At 43.0% G+C, this 27,927-nt stretch overlaps 1 protein-coding gene across 4 annotated transcripts in view; it reads left to right on the top strand.

The window, feature by feature from the left end:
- The window catches only part of LOC118359804 (nephrocystin-4), a 200,638-nt gene that overhangs the window by 132,683 nt on the left and 40,028 nt on the right, over positions 1 to 27,927 (top strand). For 3 of the 4 annotated variants that reach the window (XM_052482158.1, XM_052482160.1, XM_052482157.1), the window contains 4 exons: positions 864 to 1,055; positions 4,010 to 4,197; positions 7,455 to 7,615; positions 9,621 to 9,789. In XM_052482158.1, the coding sequence (XP_052338118.1) occupies positions 864 to 1,055; positions 4,010 to 4,197; positions 7,455 to 7,615; positions 9,621 to 9,789 (710 nt within the window). The remainder of the gene's footprint in view (positions 1 to 863; positions 1,056 to 4,009; positions 4,198 to 7,454; positions 7,616 to 9,620; positions 9,790 to 27,927) is intronic. The other variant, XM_052482159.1, reaches the window with a different exon arrangement.

Below are 27,927 nucleotides of genomic sequence, written 5' to 3'. Positions count from 1 at the left end.
TATATAGCCATGGCAAACTCGCTCATTTGATAAGGTCTTTGGCATTCCCTTCTGAATAAGCCCAAAACGTAATTAGTTATGAGTCTGTTTTTTCATATTACTTTTGAAGTAAATTGTATTTACTGATATGATTTGTCACATTCGTCTTACTGACATTCTCGTGGTAAACAACAGATTGTTCATTTTCCTTTCCCTGAATGTGCACTTTAACCAACCATCTGTGTCTGCTGCTCTGCTACTTATCATGCACGGAGTAGTCCATGTCAATATCAAAAATATAAGTTATGGATGTTACCATGGTTTCCTAAAAACAGGCGGGCCACTGTGATTAGAGATATCTACAGATTATGGTTGAAATCCTGAGGGAGCGTTTTGACACTGGTCCTCCTCTCCCCCCAGATGGGATTCTCTCTGTGTGTTATCGATGAACAGGGTGTGGATGCCAACATCCTCAAACCATCGTAGTCATTCTCCCTCCATGTTTCGATTGCCAACCTGAGTATTAGGGTTGTGGTCAATTGCTATCTTCGTGAATTGAAAACAAACCCTCTTTGAATACAGTATAATGACTATAGAGTATAGTATTAAGACTATTTCACTGGAATTGAACCCAACCCATGTCACTGCGTTTTCCATTAAGTTTGGTTGCTAATACAAATAGCTTTGTACTCTCTAGGGCTGTGTCAGAAATGAGACCATTTCTCCTAGTATATATAGTGCACTACTTTTGGCCAGAGCCTCATGGGCTTCCTAACGGGCTCTGGCCAGAAGTAGTGTGCTATATAGGGAATAGGATCGATGCCATTTCAGACGAAGCCTAGATTCTTCTTTTTGTTTGAGGATTGTTTCCTCTTTTTTTGCAGCTCTTCCTTTGTGAGTTCCAGGAGCTCCCTGGCCCACCTCTACTCAGCCGGCTTCCCCAACATCACAGACCCCAGTGGGCTGGTGGCTGAAGTGCAGGACCCGACAGAACCAGTCAACTTTGACCCCCAGAGAGAGGAGGCGGATCCCCTGCAGGGCAATGTGCTCCTGCTGCAGTTTCTGGCATTTTCCAGGTGAACCCACAGCCGTCTGGTCATGTTTGTGGCTCTACAGCACCATGCATAAACATCACCCACGTAGTGTAGGCTGAGATTGATTCTAATCAGCATGTTATGTACTCTGTTGAACTGTACATTGTCTTCCAATATTCATATAGGATGGATTTGCCTTGTGCCTCCAGAATGCAATGCAAGAGTGTATCATAACTTCAGGCAAATGTTCACTTTGTCATGCATTGATCTCACTGGGCAAATAAGTGAACATTTGACTAAAGTGAAAGCTAGGATTCGCCCCATAGTGATGAAACCACATATGAGGATTTGAGCTTGACTATTTTTGTCTGCAAATAAGAATAATGGGCTTGAAAAAAATGACATTTTATATGAGCCTCCACACCACTTAGTATGAAAATATAAGAAGAGACATTTCCTGTGTGCACTTGGTCTCCAGCCAAGGACATACGGTGCTTTCTGATGTTGACGTCCAGCCAAGATTACTTCAGTGCACTTACACACACTTACTCTTGACGATTTAAGGCTCACACGCACGCATGAAAACATACGCACAAAAACACACACACACACACACAAAGCCTTGTCAAATACATCCCAGGTCCTGCAGCTGTCCCCTCTGCCAAAGCCTGACTTTTATTTTGTCATCAGCTCTGTCATCCCCAAGATAAAAGCATCAGGCATTTGTCATATGCATCACCGACGGCCCTGCGAGCAAGGTACAGCCACTTCTTTTGTGGCTGCAGCTTTGAGGCTTCAGCGCAGTTTGAAACATAATGGTAGCTTTTATGTTTTGACGATTACCTCTCTGACTGAATTGCAGGCTGGCAATTTACAGTAGTCTACCTCACATAAAAGGAATCAACAGATACGCTCAAAGTGCCGCAAGTGGGGGTAAAATTAAGGATGAGACATTTTGTAATAAAAAAAAGGGTATTTAATTTTATAAAGCTCGACGTTATCCTTTTTCCTGCCATCTCAGCTGCTCACTACTGTCAGACTTGTAGGCCTTTCAGCAGTTTCACTAAAACAATTTCAACCACCTCACAAATACATACTTCATGCCAACTTGAAGGCTCTCCAAGAGTCCTCGGCATGCGCGGCTCGCTCTGAAACAATGGGCACGACACACTTTGTTTCCCTAACAAAATGACCTAATAAACTTGATGAACGGGTACAGCGGGCAAGGGGGAATGACTGTGAACCAACGAGTCTCCGGAATGACTGATATCATTTCTGCGTCTCTCTCTACAATGCTGTAATTATCAATCTTGTCTGTTTACTGGAAGAATATTAATGTCCGGCTGTGTCAGAAATGGCACCCTATTTCCTATATTGTGCACTGTGCCCTATATAGGGAATAGTGTGCCATTTGGGACAAAACCCCAATCTCTGTAGCCACATAGAGACATTAGCTTGCGCCGGCCTTTTTATCACGGGAATCTCTGCCTGTGTGTCTCCGGGGTCAGACTTTGCTCTTATTAAATTCCACTTCAACGTGGTGGTTTTGATACCGTTCGTGCTCGGTGGGCCTCACAGTGACTGCCTCACCCTAAACGCTTCTCCTCCCATTTATATAATGCCCAATGATTGATTGCTAATCTTCTCGCGGGGAAATAGAGAAGTAATCGTTTCCGTCCCTAATCTCACTCGCAACTCATTTATTCCAAGCACCGAGACTGAGGGGACGGCGGGCGAGAGTTTGGGCCCACCCACGGTTTGGAGAGTATGTGTGTGGAGATTGTGTGTGTTTAGTGCTAATACGCTCACAGGGTGGTCGTTTTAAGTCGTGTGAAATAGAAGAAAGTTGAGGACTGATTTAGATTCAATCACTCTACCACCTATAGTTGATTCCCAGACTAGGACAAAAGCTACATTCCTCTTGCTCTGAAAGCAAGTAATTTGGTCCCATCATTACAACGAAAAAAATAATACTTCTCACTGCCAATCAGAACAAGCATGCTTTCTCATTGTACAAAAAAATGAACTAAAATGGGATTTTACCCCCAGATACAGGGTTACAACAGGTTTTGATAGAGTAGGGCCATTGATTTTATCACCGAAGATGAATCCATCTATGGTAGTTAAAGGTGTGATGCTGTAGGCCTATAGCTGCGGAGAGGGCACCTTTTCTATCAGTCTCTGATTTATGGGGGTTTCATTAAGTGATTTAGCCCTCCTAATCTCAGAACACTATTGGTTTTGTCGTTTTAAGGTCCTGTAAAAAGGACACGTCTGTAGGGACGTGGATGTGGGGGGAAAGTGTTGATTTTTGTTTCCAGGAAACCGACGAAGCTGAATGATTGACTGATCTGACTCTCTGATTCAATTTGATTTAATGACATTTTTTAAATGGGTGTTATTAAATCCTAAATGTGCTTCTCCCACTGCACATGGATTGGTTCGATAAAAAAATATCATACTTGGCAGAAGCTCAGCGATGATATTCCAAGTAGAATGTAATATTAAAGTGAATATAACAAATGCCCGTGTACTGTGTTGAGTAGCAGACTTTATTATCCCCCAAGGGGCAATTTGCTATACGGAAAATAGACTAATTCTGTACATTGACAACATACAGAATATATACAACATAAAGACTAAATATAGCAGCGCAAAAGTGTAATCAATTCATAAAAAATCAAGATGGCCTACTTTAACTGATATAGCCTTTAGCGTAATAGTAATAGTGTAGTTTGAGAATGGTGAATGTGGTATACATTGTAGACTAAGTCAGGGTTAAAAACTGTGAATAGCACCTACTGTATGTTGGAGTACATGAAGTCAACGTCATATAACATTAGGATTTAGTGTATGAAGCTATGTTGTAGTGTATGAAGTAATGTTCAGTGTGAATAGTGTGTACTACAGTACATGCAGGTTAATTAATGTAATGTAAGGGTTTAGCATAAATAAACTGTGAAACCTTTGTTTCCCCTCTTCCTGTTTGCCCAAAGGATACCACAGCAAGGGGGGAGCAGCAACTGGCCAGACTCTGTTCATTTCACCTTCCAGCTCTACCGCTTCCCACCAGTGACCACACAGCGCCTGAAACTACTGGGCATCGACAAGCTGCCGAAGAAATCCAGCGAGACGCCACCCTGTGTCCTGGCCGTCATTAACAAGGATGGAACAGTCAACTCTGGTAAGGGGACCAGAGGAAACATTTTGAACTGTACCAACCAGATGTGAAATCAAATACTATTTGAAATATTTTTTTATATTTTAGCTGGGCTTGATTGAGTTTGCCTGAATCAATGGAACCAGAATAGTAGAATAGTTGCGCTAACTTGCAAACCCTGCTGATATGGCACTCCAAGCAGGCTAAAGAAAATACAAAGTATTTCAAATAGTATTTGAACCCATTTCTGTTGAATATTTGCAAACACTCCTATTCAATCATAGAGCTCATGCATAGGGCCTAAGGAAACGGCCTAGATATTAGTACTGCTGCTGTGTGTTCCAAATAGCACCCTTTCCCTATATAGTGCACTATTTCTGACTAGGGCCTATAGGGCTCTGATCAAAGGAATTGCACTATATAGGGAATAGGGCACCATTTGGAATGCAGTCCCTGAGTGGTATTGCATGACACCTCTGCTCCTGTCCCACGCCCACCTCCTTCTCTGCACCCACCCATGATGTGTGCCCAGAACATATTGTACATGATCATGAACATTTACATATGTATGTAAGCTCCAAGTCTCTCTCTCTCTCTCTCTGTCTCTCTCTCTCTCTCTCTCTGTCTCTCTCTCTCTCTCTGTCTCTCTCTCTGTCTCTCTCTCTCTCTCTCTCTCTGTCTGTGTGTATAACTGTATTACAGATTTAGGATCTTAATTTGACCACTCATTTGTTGCTGGGAATTTTCCTGCACATCAGGAAATCCAAACCTGTAGTGTATTTGAGTTTTAAAAAAGCTTCTGGAGTCTGTGATTACGACTTTGACATTTTACTTGATTCACCGTAACAAAAAATGCATGAACCCCGACAAAAATGGACATTAATTATAATCCACATAATAATTCACATTCCCTGTTGCGGCAAGATTTGTTTCCTGCTGTAGCAAACTTTCTCAAATTAAGAGCAGAATGGAATTGTCTTTAGCATGCAAGATGTGTCTTCAAGCATAAGATATTGTAAAAGCTGCTTCTCTCAGAAGCTCTTAGACCAGACATGATGTACTGTACCATGGCAGCATGAAAGATATACGGCAGGGTAGTACCACTGCTAGTGACGTCAGGGGTGACACGGCTGCACGGAGGTGGCCTCGCACTACCCAGCTCCCCAGCAGGCCACCGGGGCTGAGGACATGCGTCATAGGGATCCCAAATAACACCCTATTCCCTATAGAGCCCAGATCAAAAGTAATGCTTGCACTACATAGGGAATAGGGGGCCATGGCTTTTCTTTTTCCGTTCACCATCGTTTGTGTGAATAAGATCATGTTCTTACATCTATTTCTGGTCTCTTTTTTTTACCCCCTTTTTCTCCCCAATTTCAATCTTGTCTCATCGCTTCAACGGGCTCGGGAGGCGAAGGTCAAGTCATGCGTCCTCCAAAACATGATCAGCCAATTGATGGCCAGGTCCGCCTGCAGGCACCCAACCTGCCACAAGGAGTCGCTAGTGTGTGTTGAGCCAAGTATAGCGTCCCCGGCCAAACCCTCCCCTAACCCGGACGATGCTGTGCCAATTGTACGCCGCCCTATGGAACTCCCGATCACGGCCGGTAGTGATACAGCCTGGGATCGAACCCGGGTCTGTAGTGACGCCTCTAGCACTGTGATGCAGTGTCTTAGACCACTGCGCCACCCAGGAGGCTACTGGCCACTTTTGATAATTCTTTGTTTTAAACCCTCAATTAAACATTGGTGTAACCTTGGTATAACATCGATTGTCGATGGGGGGGGTTGAAGGGTTGCTTTGGTGTTTGATGTGTTATGTACTAACGAGGCACTGTTTACGAGACGTTCGTACCTTGCTTCCAAATACACACAGGCAAACACGAGCACACACATATACTTTAGATTCATCGAAATTCGATGCCTAAAAAAGGCCATTTTCAATTCATTAGCCTAATTTAATGTGAGCTTTTATCCTGACTTGACCTTATAGGACAGTATGTGTGTGTGGACAAGGGCTGGGAATTACCAGGGAGCTCACAATACAATAGTGTCACGATACTTATGTGCCGATACGATATACAGTGGGGCAAAAAAGTATTTCGTCAGCCACCAATTGTGCAAGTTCTCCCACTTAAAAAGATGAGAGGCCTGTCATTTTCATAGGTACACTTCAACTATGACAGACAAAATGAGGGAAAACAATCCAGAAAATCACATTGTAGGATTTTTAATTAATTTATTTGCAAATTCCTTCATTGCCCGGGCAGTGTTTTTGGGATCATTGTCATGCTGAAAGACCCAGCCACGTTTCATCTTCAATGCCTTGCTGATGGAAGGAGGTTTTCACTCAAAATCTCACGATACATGGCCCCATTCATTCTTTCCTTTACACGGATCAGTCGTCCTGTTCCCTTTGCAGAAAGACAGCCCCAAGACATTATATTTCCACCCCCATGCTTCACGGTAGGTATGGTGTTCTTTGGATGCAACTCAGCATTCTTTGTCCTCCAAACACGACGAGTTGAGTTTTTACCAAAAAGTTATATTTTGGTTTCATCTGACCATATGACATTCTCCCAATCTTCTTCTGGATCATCCAAATGTTCTCTAGCAAACTTCAGATGGGCCTGGACATGTACTGGCTTAAGCAGGGGGACACGTCTGGCACTGCAGGATTTGAGTCCCTGGCGGCGTAGTGTGTTACTGATGGTAGGCTTTGTTACTTTGGTCCCAGCTCTCTGCAGGTCATTCACTAGGTCCCCCCCGTGTGGTTCTGGGATTTTTGCTCACCGTTCTTGTGATCATTTTGACCCGACGGAGTGAGATCTTGCGTGGAGCCCCAGATCGAGGGAGATTATCAGTGGACTTGTATGTCTTCCATTTCCTAATAATTGCTCCCACAGTTGATTTCTGGATTTTTTTTCTCATTTTGTCTGTCATAGTTGAAGTGTACCTATGATGACAATTACAGGCCTCTCTCATCTTTTTAAGTGGGAGAACTTGCACAATTGGTGGCTGACTAAATACTTTTTCGCCCTACTGTAACTGTCATATAGTATGACTCCATATGAGTGTGTATGCTTTCTCTGTGTTTTAAATATGTGAATGTGTACGTATCCGTGTCCCTCCCTCTTCAATGTGCTATATCTTTCATAGAAATAGAATTACTACGTGTACACTCAAAATGGCTGCCGGTCCACTCATTACAGAGCCATTGACTTGAATGGGGATCTAGTTCTTGTAATTTTATCTCTATGGTATCATCTCCCTCTTTCCAGGCTCCCCGGGGCTCCAGCTGCAGTTCCGTGTGGACGGGGCATTCTTGCAGCCGGGTGAGAGACGCTGGTTCCTGCGCTACCTTGCCCTGCACACTCTGCAGGTGGATGTGTGGGACAGCCAATCCCTCCTGCTTATCGGCTCCACAGCCCTGGGGCTCAAGGTACAGTAAGACAGGCCTATTAGCCTCACCTCACATGGTCAGACGGCACACTCTGACTGGCAGTTGTCCTTGTTTTTTTTTTACCACACATGACACCCTATGTTTCACTACATTTAGCCTGGGAAACAGACTGGCACTCTGGCTATCCTATTCACACTACTTTTGACCAGGCTCACCCAATTCGCCATAAAGTGCTCTACTTTTGGCCAGACTCAGCCAATTTGTTATAGTATATACAGTGCATTCGGAAAGTGTTCAGACCCCTTGACTTTTTGGTGTTCTTCGGCTTGCAAGCCTCCCCTTTTTCCCCCAAACATAACGATGGTCATTATGGCCAAACAGTTCCATTTTTGTTTCATCAGACAGAGGACATTTCTCTAAAAAGTACGATCTTTGTCCCCATGTGCCGTAGCAAACCGTAGTCTGGCTTTTTTAACAGCGGTTTTGGAGCAGTGGCTTCTTCCTTGCTGAGCGGCCTTTCAGGTTATGTCGATATAGAACTCGTTTTACTGTGGATATCGACACTTCGTACCTGTTTCCTCCAGCATCTTCACAAGGTCCTTTGCTGTTGTTCTGGGATTGATTTGCACTTTTCGTACCAAAGTACGTTCATCTCTAGGAGGCAGAATGCGTCTCCTTCCTGAGTGGTATGACGGCTGCGTGGTCCCATGGTGTTTATACTTGCGTACTATTGTTTGTACAGATGAACGTGGTATTGCTCCCAAAGATGAACCAGACTTGTGGAGGTCTACAATTGTTTTTCTGAGGTCTTGGCTGATTTCTTTTGATTTTCCCATGATGTCAAGCAAAGAGGCACTGAGTTTGAAGGTAGGCCTTGAAATACTTAAAAAGCGACACCTCCAATTGACTCAAATGATGTCAATTAGCCTATCACAAGCTTCTAAAGCCATGACATCATTTTCTGGAATGTTCTAAGCTGTTTAAAGACACAGTCAACTTAGTGTTTATAAACTTCTGACCCACTGGAATTGTGATACAGTGAATTATAAGTGAAATAATCTGTCTGTTAACAATTGTTGGAAAAATTACTGGTGTCATGCACAAAGTAAATGTCCTAACCGACTTGCCAAAACTATAGTTTGTTAACAAGAAATTTGTGGAATCGTTGAAAAACTAGTTTTAATGACTCCAACCTAAGTGTATGTAAACTTCAGACTTCAACTGTATATATATATAAATATAACCACTTTTTTGGGGTAGGCACAAAACTACCTTCATACTTCATTCGTTTTTTAAAATCGTTTCTTAAATCCGGCACCAGAAAACACCATCTTGTCTGTGAGAATCCCCCCTATCCACAGTGGGGTCCCATTAGTTTGTAGGCCAATCGGTTCGGACGCTACCAAATAGAAGTTGGCACTTCAACAGCACCGACTTCAGCCAAGTCTCCTGACACGGAGAGTGCCAGGAGAGTCGTGAGAGTCTCCCCTTTCCATAGAGGGGCCATAATAGTTTGTAGGTCAAACTGTTCGGACTCTACAGACGTTTTCGTGAGAAGACCGATTTTCAGGATTTAAAATCTTCGGGGTCTCATGGTCTGACAAACACCGCTCTTGCTCTGCCGCTGACTCCTCATGTAGCCTATTACCGGCAACTTCAGGAGAGTAATGGCAGAACCTGCAAAAGCCAGTAGGAGCAGAAGATGGATGTTCAGGTTATGTTTTTTTCCAATCTGGTTATCTTGATCTGTCTCCGTGCAGCATATGTTGCGTCAGTAGTTTGTGTGGTGTTGTGTCTCCGGGCAGCATATGTTGTGTCAGTGCCGTCCTGGCTGTTTATTTATTTGGATCTGAACGCGCCCCAATCTCTGCCCCTGATCCTGAACGCTCCCCTATCTTGTCGTGTCTCCGAAACGCTGATCTGTGTCTCCGCACAGCATATGTTGTGTCAGGGCCCTCCTGCTTGTTTGTTTGTTTGTGTTGTCTCTAAACACGCCCCTATCTTGTTGTGTCTCTGAACGCACCCCTGCATCTCTGTCATTCAGCATATGTTGCGGCAGGGCCGTCCAGCTGTACAGGCCACTCATGAGCTGGAGGTCATCACCACAGAGTACATGGGTGAAGGTGTGCCGGTGAGCCTGCACCGGGCCCCCAACCCGATCAGTGTCTTCACCACCATCAAAGGTCGGCTCCATCTGCGCCTGGGCAACGTGGGTAAGGACGAGAGCACTGCATTTATTACTGAAGTATATTAATCTACTATTCAATGCCGATTTAATTGGTTTACAATTGTAACCAGGTATCAATAACAGGAAACTTAAACTGGAACAGTGAAATGGTACGGTTGGTGAGGCATTGCGCTCCACAAAGAGTGAAGGTAGAAGTGAAGTAGCCTAAGGAAGGAAGTAAGTATTAAGAAAAGTACACCTACTCTATTTACCCTCAATAGATGATTGGCTGAAGTTTAGGAAGAGCACACTCATACTGTCTACCAGGACAATATGGATAGGGATAAGGAGTCTGGAGAGCACACTCATACGGTCTACCAGGACAATATGGATAGGGATAAGGAGTCTGGAGAGCACACTCATACTGTCTACCAGGACAATATGGATAGGGATAAGGAGTCTGGAGAGCACACGCATACTGTCTACCAGGACAATATGGATAGGGATAAGGAGTCTAGAGAGCACACATACTGTCTACCAGGACAATATGGATAGGGATAAGGAGTCTGGAGAGCACACTCATACTGTCTACCAGGACAATATGGATAGGGATAAGGAGTCTGGAGAGCACACTCATACTGTCTACCAGGACAATATGGATAGGGATAAGGAGTCTGGAGAGCACACTCATACTGTCTACCAGGACAATATGGATAGGGATAAGGAGTCTGGAGAGCACACTCATACTCTACCAGGACAATATGGATAAGGATAAGGAGTCAGGACAATATGGATAAGGATAAGGAGTCTGGAGAGCACACTCATACGGTCTACCAGGACAATATGGATAGGGATAAGGAGTCTGGAGAGCACACTCATACTGTCTACCAGGACAATATGGATAGGGATAAGGAGTCTGGAGAGCACACTCATACTGTCTACCAGGACAATATGGATAATAAGGAGTCTAGAGAGCACACATACTGTCTACAATATGGATAGGGACAATCATGGACAATATGGGATAAGGAGTCTGGAGAGCACACTCATACTGTCTACCAGGACAATATGGATAGGGATAAGGAGTCTGAGAGCACACTCATACTGTCTACCAGGACAATATGGATAGGGATAAGGAGTCTGGAGAGCACACTCATACTGTCTACCAGGACAATATGGATAGGGATAAGGAGTCTGGAGAGCACACTCATACTGTGTACCAGGACAATATGGATAGGGATAAGGAGTCTGGAGAGCACACTCATACTGTCTACCAGGACAATATGGATAGGGATAAGGAGTCTGGAGAGCACACTCATACTGTCTACCAGGACAATATGGATAGGGATAAGGAGTCTGGAGAGCACACTCATACTGTCTACCAGGACAATATGGATAGGGATAAGGAGTCTGGAGAGCACACGCATACTGTCTACCAGGACAATATGGATAGGAATAAGGAGTCTGGAGAGCTCACTCATACTGTCTACCAGGACAATATGGATAGGGATAAGGAGTCTGGAGAGCACACTCATACTGTCTACCAGGACAATATGGATAGGGATAAGGAGTCTGGAGAGCACACATACTGTAACGAACAACAGACTTGGATGGGAGCACACAGTAGTAAAGCTTGATTGTATGTCACATACGTTACACTGTGTGCTTGGGTGACATTGGATTGTAGTCTATGTGCTGGACTTTCGGGACACGACGCCCGCTTTTCAAGCAGTCATCCAATTGAAGTGTTTTAGCCCCACAGTGTCACGGCAGCTGTCGATAGTTTCGCCGTTCGTTGTCGGAATAAATAATACCCACTCATAAACAGTACATATCACCGTTGGGCCTCGAAAAGCCCAATTTTCCGACAGAGTAATTGTGGTTCTAATACGACTCGCTTCCTCCCTGCTTATCTCCTAAAGCAGGGTAAGAGCGTGGTGAGAAATTGGAAACGTCTGGCATGTAATTTCCAATCAAGACTTAGATATCCATCAGGCCTGGCTTTGTCTCCCAGCAGCCGACAGTTGGAATCAATTAACAGACGAGGATGCCCATGAATCAGCCCTGTGCACACCGAGCACCTCCATCTCTCTCTGTAGCGCTCTCTCCTTCTATCCATCCATCCATCCATCCATCCATCTCTCTCTCTCTCTCTCTCTCTCTCTCTCTCTCTCTCTCTCTCTCTCTCTCTCTCTCTCTCTCTCTCTCTCTCTCTTTAGCTACCTCTCTATCACTTCCTCTCTCCCTGTCTCTGAAGCTCTCTTTCTAGCTCTATTTCACCCCATCCCTACCTTACTCACTCACTCTCTCTCGCTCGCTTCCACTCTCTATCTCACTCCATCTCTCTTTCTCTCTCTTGCTGACTCCAATTCTCTCTCCCCCCGTCTTCCTCTGTTGGCTCTCATCAAGCCTTAATGAATCTCTCATCTTATTTGTTCCTCTGTGAGAGATGGTCATTAGCGTGTTTGAAGGAGAGCTGGAATTTACCTACTGCCAAGACAGATGGAGGTGGTGGAGAGATTATGTTCTGTTAGTGAAGCTCACCAGGGCCCCTATCTCTCGGCACAGTACCCCAACAACAATGGGGGGGAATCTCTGAGTGGAAGCGAGAGAGAGGGGTGGGAAGAGTGAGGTAAAGAAAGAGAAGGAAAGAGCGAGACGGAGAGAGATCGAGGAGGTGGTGGGAGAGAAGACAAAAAAATTTAAAGAGAAAATAGGGGGGAGTGTTTGAACTAGTTTAAACTCTACAGGATCGGTGTGTCCCCCCCGCGGGACGGTTGAGCTAACGTGCGCTAATGTGATTTGCATGATGTTGTAAGTAACTAGAACATTTCCCAGGACATAGACATGTCTTATATGGGCAGAAAGCTTAAATTCTTGGTAATCTAACTGCACTGTGCAATTTACAGTAGCTATTACAGTGAAAAAATACCATGCTATTGTTTGAGGAGAAGGCACAAGAACAAAAAAATGTATCACGGCAACTGGTTTGATACATTCACCTCTGAAGGTAAATAATGTACTTACATTCAGTAATCTTGCTCTGATTTGTCATCCTGAGGTTCCCAGAGATAAATGTAGCATAGTTTTGTTTGATAAAATATATTTTTATATTCAAATCTAGATGTGTGAAGGTTAGTGTCTGCTCAGTAGGGAAGCTAATCCATTAACTATCCATTATTTATGACATTCCTGGGAGTGTGTAAACTAAAAACAATTATTACCATATAATTGTTCTATGTTCTCTATAGTTATGTACTTGAAAATGTATAAATTGACCAATTTGGCATATTTGGGCAGACTTGATACAACATTTTGAACAGTAACGCAATGGTTCAATGGATCAGTCTAAAACTTTGCACATAAACTGCTGCCCACTAGTGGCCAAAATCTAAATTGTGCATATTCTCCTAAATTAATTTCACATTTCCACAAACTGTGTTTCCTTTCAAATGGTATCAAGAATATGCATATCCTTGCTATTCTCATTGATTCTACATATTGTAAATTGAAAATAAACATTTTTGCTAAAAGTATTGTTATATTATTGATCAATTGACTATGACTTTTCAGATCACCCAGTAGTGCTAACTGCAGGGTTTGCTCCAAGTAAATGTTGCAATTCCTGGACCAGTGACCCAAAACCAGCTACATATGGACAGTACCAAAACAAATGATCTAATGATTCTGTCTCTTCACAGCACAATCTGCAGAGCTGGGAAGGTTGTATCCCGCATATAAATAACATTCTATTGGTTGCAAGAATTTTGTATAATAATTTAAATAGAAAAATTATATGTTTAGAATCCAACGTCATTTTGCGTATCAGTTCATAAACCATGTGCCATGGAATCGGTACGTCAAAAATGTCTTCCTAACTATTTTGCCATCTATATGGCACAGCTTTTTAATTCATCACGATTTTCTTTCAGAGATAGATGGGACGGTTTGAATGGAGCTGAAAGTTGGGACTAATAACAACTAATAACAACGAGATAACTAATGTAAAACATACTGTGTCCATAAAATGTTTATAGGTTAAGTACTTTTGTAAAAGAGCACAGTTTGAAAGATATGGCAAATAGAAATCAAACTGGATGGACATCAGAAATAGATGGGAGAAGTTGAGGGTAGAGGAAGGACAGGAGTAAAAACAAACATAAGAGAACTATTGTAATATAGACTGTGTCTATAAAATGTTTGTATAAGCTGGCAGTAGAGGCTTAAGCGGTGTTGTTCAGCAGTTTACTCCAATTGGGGGAGGGGTGGTAGGGTTAGAAAGTAATGAAGGAAAATATATGTATTTATATGTGTGTGTGTGTGGGTGGATGTACAGTACACATCAAAATGATTAAATAACAAATATGGAATCATATTTTAGATTCTTCAAAGTAGCCACCCTTTGAAGTAGAGTGATGGAGCGCTGCATCAGATGACCTGGCCTCCACAATCACCCGACTTCAACCCAATTGAGATGGTTTGGGCCGCAGAGTGAAGGAAAAGCAGCCAACAAGTGCTCAGAATATGTGGGAACTCCTTCAAGACAGTTGGAAAAGCGTTCCAGGTGAAGCTGGTTGAGAGAATGCCAAGAGTGTGCAAAGCTGTCATCAAGGCAAAGGGTGGCTACTTTGAAGAATACATGATTCCATATAGGTAAGTTCATAGTTTTGATGTCTTCACTATTATTTTACAATGTAGAAAACAGTAAAAAAAATAAAAACCCTGGAATGAGTAGGTGTGTCCAAACTTTTGACTAGTACTGTATATATTGGAAGTGATGGAAGTGATGCAGTTGATATTACAAAAATAAAATACAGCACTTATAGTTGACTGGGGCAACTCTAGCATGGCAGAAATTTGACAAACTAACTTGTTGGAAAGGTGGCATCCTATGACGGTGCCACGTTGAAAGTCAATAAGCTCTTTAGTACGGTCCTTTCTACTGCCAATGTGTGTCTATTGAGATTTCATGGCTGTGTGCCCAATTCTATACACCAGTCAGCAATGGGTGTTGCTGAAATACACTAATTTGAAGGCGTGTCCACATACTTTTGCCATGTTGTGTACATTAGAATGAGCTACAGTATGTGAAGAATACAGTATATGGAAACAGTGTGTGTATACACAGAGTATCTGGAAGACTTTCATTATCCACAGAAAATATATCAAACATCAAATGATATCCGTTTTAATTATCACGAGCATGGATATTTATTTATTTTGGATCACCATTAGCTGCTGCCAAAGCAGAACTAAGGCAGTTTTATACACTTTTGAAAACATTACAATACTTTGATATATTTCACAAAACACTGTGTGCCCTCATGCTCATCTACAGTACAAAACCCATGTTTATGTGTGTATATGCATGCGTCTGTGCCTATGTTTGTGTTGCTTCACAGTCCCCGCTGTTCCATGAGGTGTATTTTTATATATACTTTTTTAAATCTAATTTTACTGCTTGCATCAGTTACTTGATGTGGAATAGAGTTCCATGTAGTCATGGCTCTATGTAGTGCTGTGCGCCTCCCGTAGTCTGTTCTGGACTTGGGGACTGTAAAGAGCCTAAAGGTCGACCGATTAATCGGAATGGCCAATTTAATTAGGGCCGATTTCAAGTTTCCATAACAATCGGAAATCTGTATTTTTGGACCTTTATTTAACTAGGCAAGTCAATGACGGCCTAGGAATGGTGGCTTAACTGCCTTGTTCAGGGGGAGAACGACAGATGTTTACCTTGTCAGCTCAGGGATTCAATCTTGTAACCTTACGGTTAACTAGTCCAATGCTCTAAACCACCTGCCTCACGAGGATCCTGCCTGTTATGCGAATGCAGTAAGAAGCCAAGGTAAGTTGCTAGCTAGCATTAAATGTATCTTGTAAAAAAACAATCAATCATAATCACTAGTTAACACATGGTTGATGATATTACTAGTTTATCTTGCGTGTCCTGCGTTGCATATAATCGATGCAGTGCACATTCTCGAAAAAGGACCGTCGTTGCTCCAACGTGTACCTAACCATAAACATCAATGCCTTTCTTAAAATCAATACACACAAGTATATATTTTTAAACCTGCATATTTAGCTAAAAGAAATCCAAGTTAGCAGGCAATATTAACCAGGTGAAATTGTGTCACTTCTCTTGCATTCATTGCACGCAGAGTCAGTGTATATGCAACAGTTTGGGCCGTCTGACTCATTGCGAACTAATTTGCCAGAATTTTACGTAATTATAAAATAACATTGGTTGTGCAATGTAACAGCAATATTTAGACTCAGGGATGCCATCCGTTAGATAAAATACGGAACGGTTCCGTATTTCACTGAAAGAATAAACTTTTTTTCCCCGAAATGATAGTTTCCGGATTAGACCATATTAATGACATAAGGCTCGTAATTCTGTGTGTTATTATGTTGTAAATAATTCTATGATTTGATAGAGCAGTCTGACTGAGCGATGGTAAGCACCAGCAGGCTCGTAAGCATTCATTCAAACAGCACTTTCGTGCGGTTTGCCAGCAGCTCTTTGCTGTGCTTCAAGCACTGCGCTGTTTATGACTGCCCATCAACTCCCGAGATTAGGCTGGTGTAACCGATGTGAAATTGCTAGCTAGTTAGCGGGGTGTGCGCTAATAGCGTTTCAAACGTCACTCGCTCTGAGACTTGGAGTAGTTGTTCCCCTTGCTCTGCATGGGTAACGCTGCTTCAAGGGTGGCTGTTGTCGATGTGTTCCTGGTTCGAGCCCAGGCAGGAGCGAGGAGAGGGACGGAAGCTATACTGTTACACTGGCAATACTAAAGTGCTTATAAGAACATTGAATAGTCAAAGGTATATGAAATACAAATCGTATAGAGAGAAATAGTCCTATAATTCCTATAATAACTACAACCTAAAACTTCTTACCTGGGAATATTGAAGACTCATGTTAAAAGGAACCACCAGCTTTTATATGTTCTCATGTTCTGAGCAAGGAACTTAAACGTTAGCTTTCTTACATGGCACATATTGCACTTTTACTTTCTTCTCGAACACTTTGTTTTTGTATTATTTAAACCAAATTGAACATGTTTCATTATTTATCTGTGGCTAAAATGATTTTATTGATGTATTATATTACGTTAAAATAAGTGTTCATTCAGTATTGTTGAAATTGTCATTATTACACATAAATAAATAAAATCTTCCGATTAATCGGCGGCGGCTTTTTTGGTCCTGTATCTGTATCGGCGTTGAAAAATCATAATCGGTCGACCTCTAAAAGAGACCTCTTGTGGCATGTCTTGTGGGGTATGCATGGGTGTCAGAGCTGTGCGCGAGTAGTTCAAACAGACAGCTTGGTGCATTCAACATGTCAATGCGCCTCATAAAGTGATGAAGTCGATCTCTCCTCCACTTTGAGCCAGGAGAGATTGATATTAGCTCTCTGTGTATATTCAAGGACCAGCCTTGCTGCCTTGTTCTGAGCCAATTGCAAAAAAGTCATTTTTTGTGGCACCTGACCACAAGACTGAACAGTAGTCCAGGTGCGACAAAACTAGGGCCTGTAGGACCTGCATTGTTGACAGTGCTGTTAAGAAGTTAGCCGTGCTTTATTATGGACATACTTGCTTTATTATGGACACACGTCATCTTGCTCAAAGATTTACAGGGATGCAAACTAGTTGCCTTTTGTCGAAAATTGCCATTTTGAATCCAAAATAAGGGACCTACGTGATTCGTATAGATCTGATAAGTTTTTTTGGGGGGGGGGCTTTGGATACCTCCTGGCTGTAAGTGAACAAATGATACACGTTTGGAGAAATACTGGCTGAATCCAAGGCTCAGCCAATCGTTCACATAACAGAATGCAGTGCAGCACGCGACTGAAGAGATAAGAGACAACCAATTTGCTAGTTACAGCATCAGCGTGCGTTCGAGGGACAGCGGAGAGTAGATAGGCAGCTTGCCAGTTACAACAGCATGTCCAATGAACTATAACGAAGAGGTAACGTTTGGTGAGAAGCCTGACCACAGAGACCGGGTGAGAAGGTGATGAAGCGTACTTCATGAGCTGTAAATAAAAAACAACTGCCATTTGGAAAGTTTGAGGTGAGGGAGAAAGTGTGGTGGAACAAGTATTGCTAGTACTGTTAAGTGTCTTGCTAGCTGGATTGAACTCTCCATTAGCAAGCCAGAGAAATGTTGAGAAACATTAGCGAACTTATCTGATCAAATAATTGAGTTCATGGTGTGAAATGTAGCTTATTAATAAAGTCAGCTAACGTTAGCTAGTTAACGTTACATCAGATGAGCTAACATTAGTAACCTAACCAATTCGCTATAGTGTTAACTGGTATACGACGTTATAACGCATTCGTTGCTTACTGTACTCTGGCAATCTGTGTGAAATGTTAACTAGCCAATTAACTAACTACTATCTGTAAACTAATGTTTTCCCTCTATAATTTGTGGTTAATTTTCAGAATAAGAGAATTAGGTGAAAAGTAGGCGTTGCTTGTTATTAAACAAGTGTATCTGGAGCTGGGCCTGGCTTGAGATGGATGCCACCATAGAAGTGAAAGGAACACCATAGACTTTCCCTCTTTCTCACTTTTTTACAGTGGATAAGAAGGGGTATGCCAGCTGTACTCTCTGCCTGAAAGAGATCAATTATTCCAACAAAGGTTGTCATGCTCTGCTGGCACATTGTAGAACAGATGTCCATAGGCAGAAAGTGTACAATGTAGTAATGTGCAGTGTAGCCCAAATATGATGCTTTTGTTGTGTTGAATTTGATAGTAACACGTGTGTGAGTGAGGGGGGATTATAAAATGTTTTACTCAGTGAACGTTATTTTTGCACACATGTAGCATTGTGCACTTGATCGATGTCTACTATAGTGGCCACTATAATGGAGCAAAAATAGAATGCATGTTTGTTTCATTCGATTTCTTCAAGATGTGCAATATTTAGATGTGTGTGGTCATAAGCGTTCTATTATAAAGGCTGTCATGGCTACCTGCAATATTTATGATCATGTAGATCAGATTTTGTTGTTTAATTAGTTAATCTGCATTTCCCCCAAGCAGGGGGAATGTTTTTTGCATATTTCACCAGTTTTCATCCCTGAATTTAGTTGAGGTTTAGTGAATGGTTTGTCCCAAATACAATGCTTTTAGTTTTAGAAATATTTAGGACTAACTTATTCCTTGCCACCCACTCTGAAACTAACTGTCAACTATTTAAGTGTTGCAGTCATCTGTAGTACTGACATGTATAGTGTTGAGTCATCTGCATACATAGACACTCTGACTTTACTCAAAGCCAGTGTCATCTCATTAGTAAAGATTGAAAAAAGTAAGGGGCCTAGTCAGCTGCCCTGGGGAACACCTGATTCTACCTGGATTATGTTTGAGAGGCTTTCATTAAAGAACACTCTGTGTTATTATAGAGAGTGAACACTTTATCCATAATATAGCAGGGGGGTGTAAATAAATAACACATACTTTTTCCCAGCAGCAGACTATGATCGATAATGTCAAAAGCCGCAACAAAGTCTAACAAAACAGCCTCCACAATCTTTTTATCATCAATTTCTCTCAGCCATTCATCAGTCATTTATGTAAGTGCTGTGCATGTTGAATGCCCTTCCCTACAAGCATGCTGAAAGTTTGTTGTCAATTTGTTTACTGTAAAATAGCATTGTATCTGGATTGGTAACTGGCTGATTGGTCGGCTATTTGAGCCAGTAAAGGGGACTCTACTATTCTTAGGGAGCGGAATGACTTTTGCTTCCCTCGTGGCCTGGGGGCACACACATTCTAGTAGGCTTAAATTTAAAATATGGCAAATAGGAGTGGCAATATCGTCCGCTATTATCCTCAGTAATTTTCCATCCAAGTTGTTAGACCCCGGTGGCTTGTCATTGTAGATAGACAACAATCATTTCCCACCTCTTCCACACTCACTTTACGTAATTCAAAATTACAATGCTTGTCTTTCATAATTTGGTCAGATATACTTGGATATGTAGTGTTGGCGTTTGTTACTGGCATGTCATGCCTACTGCCTACTTTCTGCTTCTTTTTATTCAGTTTAGTCACATGATTTCTCAATTTGCAATACGTTTGCCAATCTGTTATGCAGGCAGACATTTTTGGCATTCCTTTTGCCTCATCCTTCTCAACCATAAAATGTTTAAATTCCTCATCAATCCACAGGGATTTAACAGTTTTTACAGTCATTTTCTTAATGGGTGCATGCTTACTAGTAACTGAAATAAGCAATTTCATAAATGTTTCAAGTGCCGTGTATGTTTGCTCCTCATTATACGCCACGGACCAACAAATATTCTTTACAACAACAAACTTCTTGTATGACCTCTTATATACTATATTTGGCTCAGCCTTTGGAACTTTGCTTTTCCTAGATATGGCTACTGTATTTTGATCACTACATCAGATTAGATTTGGATACAGCTTTCAAGCAAAACATTTTGTGAGAAGTGAGCACTTAGATATGGTCATTTTCACTTTTTTATACTTTCCCTTTTTTTCATAGAATGTTTGTGGATGACGTAGAGTAAGCAATCTGTGAAAATTCTATTGTAATATAGAGTGTGAAAGTGGCTGTGAGTTTGGACAATTAATAGACACTGCAGTAAATTAAACCTAATAAAAACATATGTCTTGTCCAGGACCGGACTATACAACGACCGGTGTGCAATATCCAATCAGAGCTACAGTAGGCCTATATGCATATAAGCCATTTGTCACATGGGCCTGCCATAATTAATTTTGAACTGGACTTAAGGCAGTAGCAACAGCTACTGAAAGCATTCACCAAAAGCCACAAAATGCTCCTGAATGGATATCTTCATCTATGTAAATACCAAGGCAGTCCTCATACATTTGTTAACCTTACAGTCCTATTGATCAAACAACCATGAACACGTAGGCCATCTCTCCTTCAGTTGCGTATGCACATCAACAACAAGATCAACAACTTATGTTAGCCAGAGCGAGGTGAGCTACAATCTTAACAAGGGAACCATAGATAAATCCTCTCAAAGTTTTTCAGCTTGTGAAGAATTGTCCCCTTTTCAGGACTCTGTCTTTCATTGATAATTCGTAAAAATCCAAATAACTTCACAGATCTTCATTGTAAAGGGTTTAAACACTGTTTCCCATGTTTGTTCAATGAACCATGAACAATTAATGAACATGCACCTGTGGAATGGTCGTTAAGACACTAACAGCTTACAGAGGCAAATAAGGTCACAGTTATGAACACATAGGACACGAAAGAGGCCTTTCTAGTGACTCTGAAAAACACAAAAAGAAAGATGCCCAGGGTCCCTGCTCATCTGCATGAAAGTGCCTTAGGCATGCTGCAAGGAGGCATGAGGACTGCCAATAAATTGCAATGTCTGTACTGTGAGATGCTTAAGACAGCGCTACAGGGAGACAGGATGGACAGCTGATCGTCCTCGCAGTGGCAGACCACGTTTTGCAACACCTGCACAGGATCGGTACATTCGAACATCACACCTGCGGGACAGATACAGGATGGCAACAACAACTGCCCGAGTTACACCAGGAACGCACAATCCCTGCATCAGTGCTCAGACTGTCTGCAATAGGTTGAGAGAGGCTGGACTGAGGGCTTGTAGACCTGTTGTAAGGCAGATCCTCACCAGACATTTAAGTCATTACCGGTAACAACGTCGCCTATGGGGACAAACCCACCGTCGCTGGACCAGACAGGACTGGCAAGAAGTGCTCTTCACTGACGAGTCGCAGTTTTGTCTCACCAGGGGTGATGGTCGGATTTACATTTATCGTCGAAGGAATGAACGTTACACTGAGGCCTGTACTCTGGAGGGGGATCTATTTGGAGGTGGAGGGTACGTCATGGTCTGGAGCGGTGTGTCACAGCATCATCGTACTGAGCTTGTTGTCATTGCAAGCAATCTCAATGCTGTGCGTTACAGGGAAGACATCCTCCTCCCTCATGTGGTACCCTTCCTGCAGGCTCATCCTGACATGACCCTCCAGCATGACAATGCCACCAGCCATACTGCTCGTTCTGTGCGTGATTTCCTGCAAGATAGGAATGTCAGTGTTCTGCCATGGCCAGCGAAGAGCCCAGATCTCAATCCCATTGAGCACGTCTGGGACCTGTTGAATCCGGGGTGTCGGGCTTGGGCCATTCCCCCCAGAAATGTCCTGGAACTTGCAGGTGCCTTGCTGGAAGAGTGGGGTAACATCTCACAGCAAGAACTGGAAAATCTGGGGCAGTCAATGAGGAGGAGATGCACTGCAGTACTTAATGCAGCTGGTGTGGCCACCAGTTGCATTGACTGTTACTTTTGATTTTGACACCCCCCCACCACTTTGTTCAGGGACACATTATTCCATTTCTGTTAGTCACATGTCTGTGGAACTTGTTCAGTTTATGGCTCAGTTGTTGAATCTTGTTATGTTCATACAAATATTTACACATGTTAAGATTGCTGAAAATAAACGCAGGACGTTTATTTTTTTGCTGAGTTTAGTTGGCCAACAAAATTGCACTGATACATTTTGGGGAGGCCTGCTCACCCTTCTGCAACTTGCCTGCCAATGCATGCTTGTCCCAACCCACGTTTTCACAACTGAATAGGAACTTTCCTTCCTGCTCGCCCATTTTGATCGATGCCAAATACATTTGATAGCAGTCATGCATTGAACTGCGTCAATATTTTCTGCCAACAATGCCTCTACTCTGTCATGGAATTTTGAGTCAAATAGAACCTATTTTAAAACCTCTTTAAGTTGTCTTTGTAGCATAAACTGGGAATTGTATATATTTGACCTATATTATCATTGGCAGTGTGTTTCATATCTGCAAAGTAGTTAAAACGCTGTCAGTTACACTTTCTGAGGAAAATGTTACCAAAATTCTATCAACACATCTCCTGTGCCACACACGCATCACGGACTCTAGATCATTGCTACTCTCCCTTCCAGGACGGCTACAAGGTCCTCCCCTGCCCTGCATTCGGCAAATCCAATCCCACCTCCTTTCTTCTCCTCTCCACCTATAGGCAGAAACTTAAGTAGGAAGCATCGGTGGTGAGGGCTGTTCAGCGTTGGTCTGACCAATCTGAATCTGTGCTTCAAGATTGTTTTTATCACGCGGACTGGAATATTTTCCGTGTCGCCTCTGAGAAAAATGTCTGACTTGGTGACTGGGTTCATCAGGAAGTGCATAGAGGATGTTGTTCCCACTGTGACGATTATCCAAACCAAAAACCGTGGATAGATGACAGCATTCGCGCAAGATTGAAAGTGCGAACCACTGCATTTAACCATGGCAAGGTGACTGGAAATATGGACGTGTAGAAACAGACCAGCTATGACCTCCATAAGGCAATCCGAGGCAAAACGACAGTATAGGGTTGAGTTGCAATTCATCGGCTCGGACGCGAGAATTATGTGGCAGAAATTCCAGACAATCACGGATTATAAAGGGATATCCAGCCACATCACATACCCCTAAGTCTCGCTTTCAGGAAAACAACATCGAACCGCCAACGCGAGCCCCCGTTACTAACAGGGACTATGTGCGCTCTCATTCTCCGTGGCCAACGTGAGTAAGTCGTTTAAGCCCGTTAACCCTCGCAAAGCTGCCGGCCCAGATGGCATCCCAAGCCGCATCCCCAGAGCATGTGCAGAGCAGCTGCAAGTCTGTTGTCCACACTTGCATCAAGATGTCCACCATTGTTTCTGTACCCAAGAAAGGGAGGGTAACTGAACTAAATTACTATCCACCTGTAGCACTCACTTCTGTCATCTTAAAGTGCTTTGAAAGGCTAATTAAGGTCCATATCACATCCACCTTAACCAACACCCTAGAACCACTACAATTTGCATACCGACCCAACAGATCCACATATGACGCAATCATCATTGCACTGCACACTGCCCTATCCCAACTGGACAAGAGATATACCCATGTACAAATGCTGTATATCAGCTACAGCTCAAAACCATAGTGCCCTCCAAACTCATCACTATGCTCAGGACCCAGGGTCTGAACCCCGCCCTGGTCAATTGTTTTGTGTGATGACGTTGGAGGCGGCTTATTGTAGAGAAATTAACATTAAATTCTCTGGCAACAGCTCTGGTGGACATTCCTGCAGTCAGCATGCCAATTGCACCTCCCTCAAAACATGAGAGATCTGTGGCATTGTGTTGTGTGACAAAACTGGATATTTTAGAGCTGCCTTTTATTGTCCACAGCACAAGGTGAACCTGTGTAATGAACATGCGGTTTAATCAGCTACTTGATATGCCACACCTGTTAGCTGTAAACAAATTTGTGCCCAAAATTTGAGCGAAATAAGCTTTTCGTGAATATGGGAAATTTCTGGGATGATTTATTTCACCTCATGAAACATCGGACCAACACTTTACATGTTGCATTTATATTTTTGTTCAGTGTATTATTAATGAACTCACTCACACACACACACACACACACACACACACACACACACACACACACACACACACAGACATTCACACACAGGGGGGAAAGTATGTGGCCACATTGAGAGAGAAGAGCGATTAGGTCCATCTCCAGGCCTTTTCAACACTCCTCATCTGCAGCAGACCGATAAGCCCTGTCAGGACTGCAGCATGAGCGAGAGAGAGGAACTAATCGCATGAACTCCTCCTGAAACCAACAAATTGGAGCAAACACAGAGAGGACATTTGTCCTCCCCCAAATATTTGTAAGGTGAATTAAGTGCTTTGTGCGCTTTGCCTAAAGGGCACAGATACAAATGTTTCAGAGTGATGTAATATGCTACCACTGCCCGTCTAAGGTTAAAGATATCAAAACCACTCACATGCCCCCTTCATCCAGATGAGAATTAAGTGGTTTATTTTTAAAAGGTTGCGTGCATGGAACCACAGAATCTAGAAAGATGGATTTCTGTAAATGCCGACTATTTCTATTAAGTAAGAAATGGAATAAGTAAATGCAGGACCCCCCTTTCTTTGCATAGAAATATAATTACCCATATTGAGTATACACCTGATTCAACTTGTCAACTAATCATCAAGCCCTCAATGAGTTGAAAGAAGTATGTTTGTCCAGGGTTACAACCAAAATGTGTGCTGTTGGGGTACTGGAGGACCAAGGTTGGAAAACACTGACATAGACCAGGGTTGTCAAAATCATTCCACGGAGGGCCGAGTGTCTGCGCGTTTTTGTTTTTTCCTTTCAATTAAGACCTAGACAACCAGGTAAGGATAGTTCCTTAATAATTACTGACCTTCATTCATCAATCAAGTACAAGGGTGGAGCGAAAACCCGCAGACACCCGGCCCGCCGTGGAATGAGTTTGACACGTGCCTTAGATCCACTACAACTTGCATACCGCCCCAACAGACCCACAGATGCACTGCACATTGCCCTAACCCGTTTGGAAAAGAGGAATACCTATGTAAGAATGCTGTTAATCGACTACAGCCCAGCCTTCAACACCATAGTGCCCTCCAAGCTCATCACTAATCTCAGGGCCCTTGGTCTGAAGTGAACCCTGCTCTGTGCAACTGGGTCCTAGACTTCCTGACAGGCCAACCCCAAGTGATGAAGGTAGGCAACAACATCTCCGCCATGCTGATCCTCAACACAGGGGCCCCACAATGGTGCATGCTCAGCCCCCTCCTGTACGCCCTGTTAACCCTTGACTGCATGGCCATGAACATCTCCAACTCAATCATCAAGTTTGGTGACGACACAGTGGTAGGCAACAATGGTACCAACAATGACGAGACCGCCTACAGGGAGGAAATAAGTGCCCTGGTGGAGTGGTGCCAGGAAAACAAATGAGTTGATTGTGGCCTTCAGGAGACAGCAGAGAGCGCATGCCCCTATCCACATAGTCAGGGCTGCAGTGGAGAGGGTGAAAAGATACAAGTTCCTCGACGTGTACATCACTGATAAACTGAAATTATCCATCCACACAGTGTGGTGAAGGCGCAACAGCGCCTCTTCAACCTTAGGAGGCTGAAGAAATTTGGCTTGGCCCCTTAGACCCTCACAAACTTCTACAGATGCACCATTGAGCATCTTGTCGGGCTGTATCACCGCCTGCTACGTTAATTGCACTGTCCGTAATCTCACTTGTAAACTTTGTGAGAATATTATTTCTGCGTAACAGAGATTACACCGTCCACAACCGCAGGGCTCTCCAGAGGGTGGTGCGGTCAGCCTAACGCATCACTGGGGGCATGCTGCCTGCCCTCCAGGATATCTACAGCACCTGGTGTCACAAGAAGGACAAGAAGATCATCAAGGACCATCCATCTAGAAGGCAGAGACAGTAAAGGTGCATCAAAGATGCTGGGACCAGCAGACTGTTAAATACCGTAAAACTTCAATTAATAGCCTGAGCGTGCATTTGCTTAAATCACTGGACACAACAGACATTTATTAGAGACAGGCTTTGATTTGAGCCAGGCGTCTATTAATACACACATTTTGCTAATTTGCATACTTAATTGTTTAATTCCAGCATTCACTTCCAGCATTTTAAGCAATTTCTTATTTACCTGCACTGTGTTATAATTTACTCACAGGGTCACGTTTATTTAGTCTTAATATACCTCTATTTTATTTTTTGGAGTCTGAATTATTTTATGTGACATCAAACATTAAACCTTGTATACAATTCAAGGTAAACTTGTAAACAATTCATTTAGAGCGGGCGTTTATTTGAAACAGGTGTTTATTTTCTGAAATGTGTGCCATTGCCCGGATATTAAAAGGGACTGGCGGCTATTTGAGACTCGCCGTTAAATTTCAGTTTTACGGTAGTCACCACTAGCCACTAGTACCCTGCCCTGAACTTAGTCACTGTTACTATCCGGCTACCACCCGGTACTCTACCCTGCTCCTTAGACACTGCTGCCCTATGTAGACATTAAAATGACCAAATCAAAATTAAATCAAATTTTATTAATCACATGCGCCGAATACAAATGCTTACTTACGAGCCCCTAACCAACAACGCCGTAAGAATAAGAAATAAAAGTAACAAGTAATTAAAGAGTAGCAGTAAAATAACAATAGCGAGACTATACACAGGGGGGTACCGGTACAGAGTCAATGTGCGGGGGCACTGGTTTGTTGAGGTAATGTGTACATGTAGGTAGAGTTATTAAACTGACTATGCATAGATGATAACAACAGTAGCAGTGGTGTAAAGGAGGGGGGAGACAATGCAAATAGTCTGGGTAGCCATTTGACTAGATGTTTAAGAGTCTTATGGCTTGGGGTAGAAGCTGTTTAGAAGCCTCTTGGACCTAGACTTGGCGCTCCGGTACCGCTTACGGTGCGGTAGCAGAGAGAATGGTCTATGACTAGGGTGGCTGGAGTCTTGGACAATTTTTAGGGCCTTCCTCTGACACTGTCTGGTGTAGAGGTCCTGGATAGCAGGAAGCTTGGTCCGAGTGATGTACTGGGCCGTACGCACCACTCTCTGTAGTGCCTTGCGGTCGGAGGCCAAGCAGTTGCCATACCAGGCAGTGATGCAACCAGTCAGGATGCTTTCGGTAGTGCAGCTGTAGAACCTTTTGAGGATCTGAGGACCCATGCTTTTCAGTCCCCTGGGGGGGGGAGGGGGGGGGGGGGGGAGGGTTTTGTCATGCCCTCTTCACGACTGTCTTGCTGTGCTTGGACCATGTTTATTATTATTTGACCATGCTGGTCATCTATGAACATTTTGAACATCTAGTCCATGTTCTGTTATAATTTCCACCCGGCACAGCCAGAAGAGAACTGGCCACCCCTCATATCCTGGTTCCTCTCTAGGTTTCTTCCTAGGTTCTGGCCTTTCTAGGGAGTTTTTCCTAGCTACCGTGTTTCTACACCTGCATTGCTTGCTGTTTGGGGTTTTAGGCTGGGTTTCTGTACACTTTGAGATATCAGCAGATCTAAGAAGGGCTTTATAAATAAATGTGATTTTATGTTAGTTTGTTGGTGAGGAACTTGGTGTCCAAGTTGCTCCACTACAGCCTGCTCCACTACAGCCCTGTCGATGAGAATGGGGGCGTGCTTGGTCCTCTTTTTTATTTTTCCTGGAGTCCACAATCATCTCCTTTGTCTTGATCACATTGAGGGAGAGGTTGTTGTCCTGGTACCACAA

Source organism: Oncorhynchus keta, chromosome 27 (genome assembly GCF_023373465.1).
Source record: "Oncorhynchus keta strain PuntledgeMale-10-30-2019 chromosome 27, Oket_V2, whole genome shotgun sequence".
In the NCBI taxonomy this organism is placed as follows: Eukaryota; Metazoa; Chordata; class Actinopteri; order Salmoniformes; family Salmonidae; genus Oncorhynchus; species Oncorhynchus keta.
Note: the sequence above shows the minus strand (reverse complement) of the source record. Positions and strands in the feature narration are given on the sequence as shown.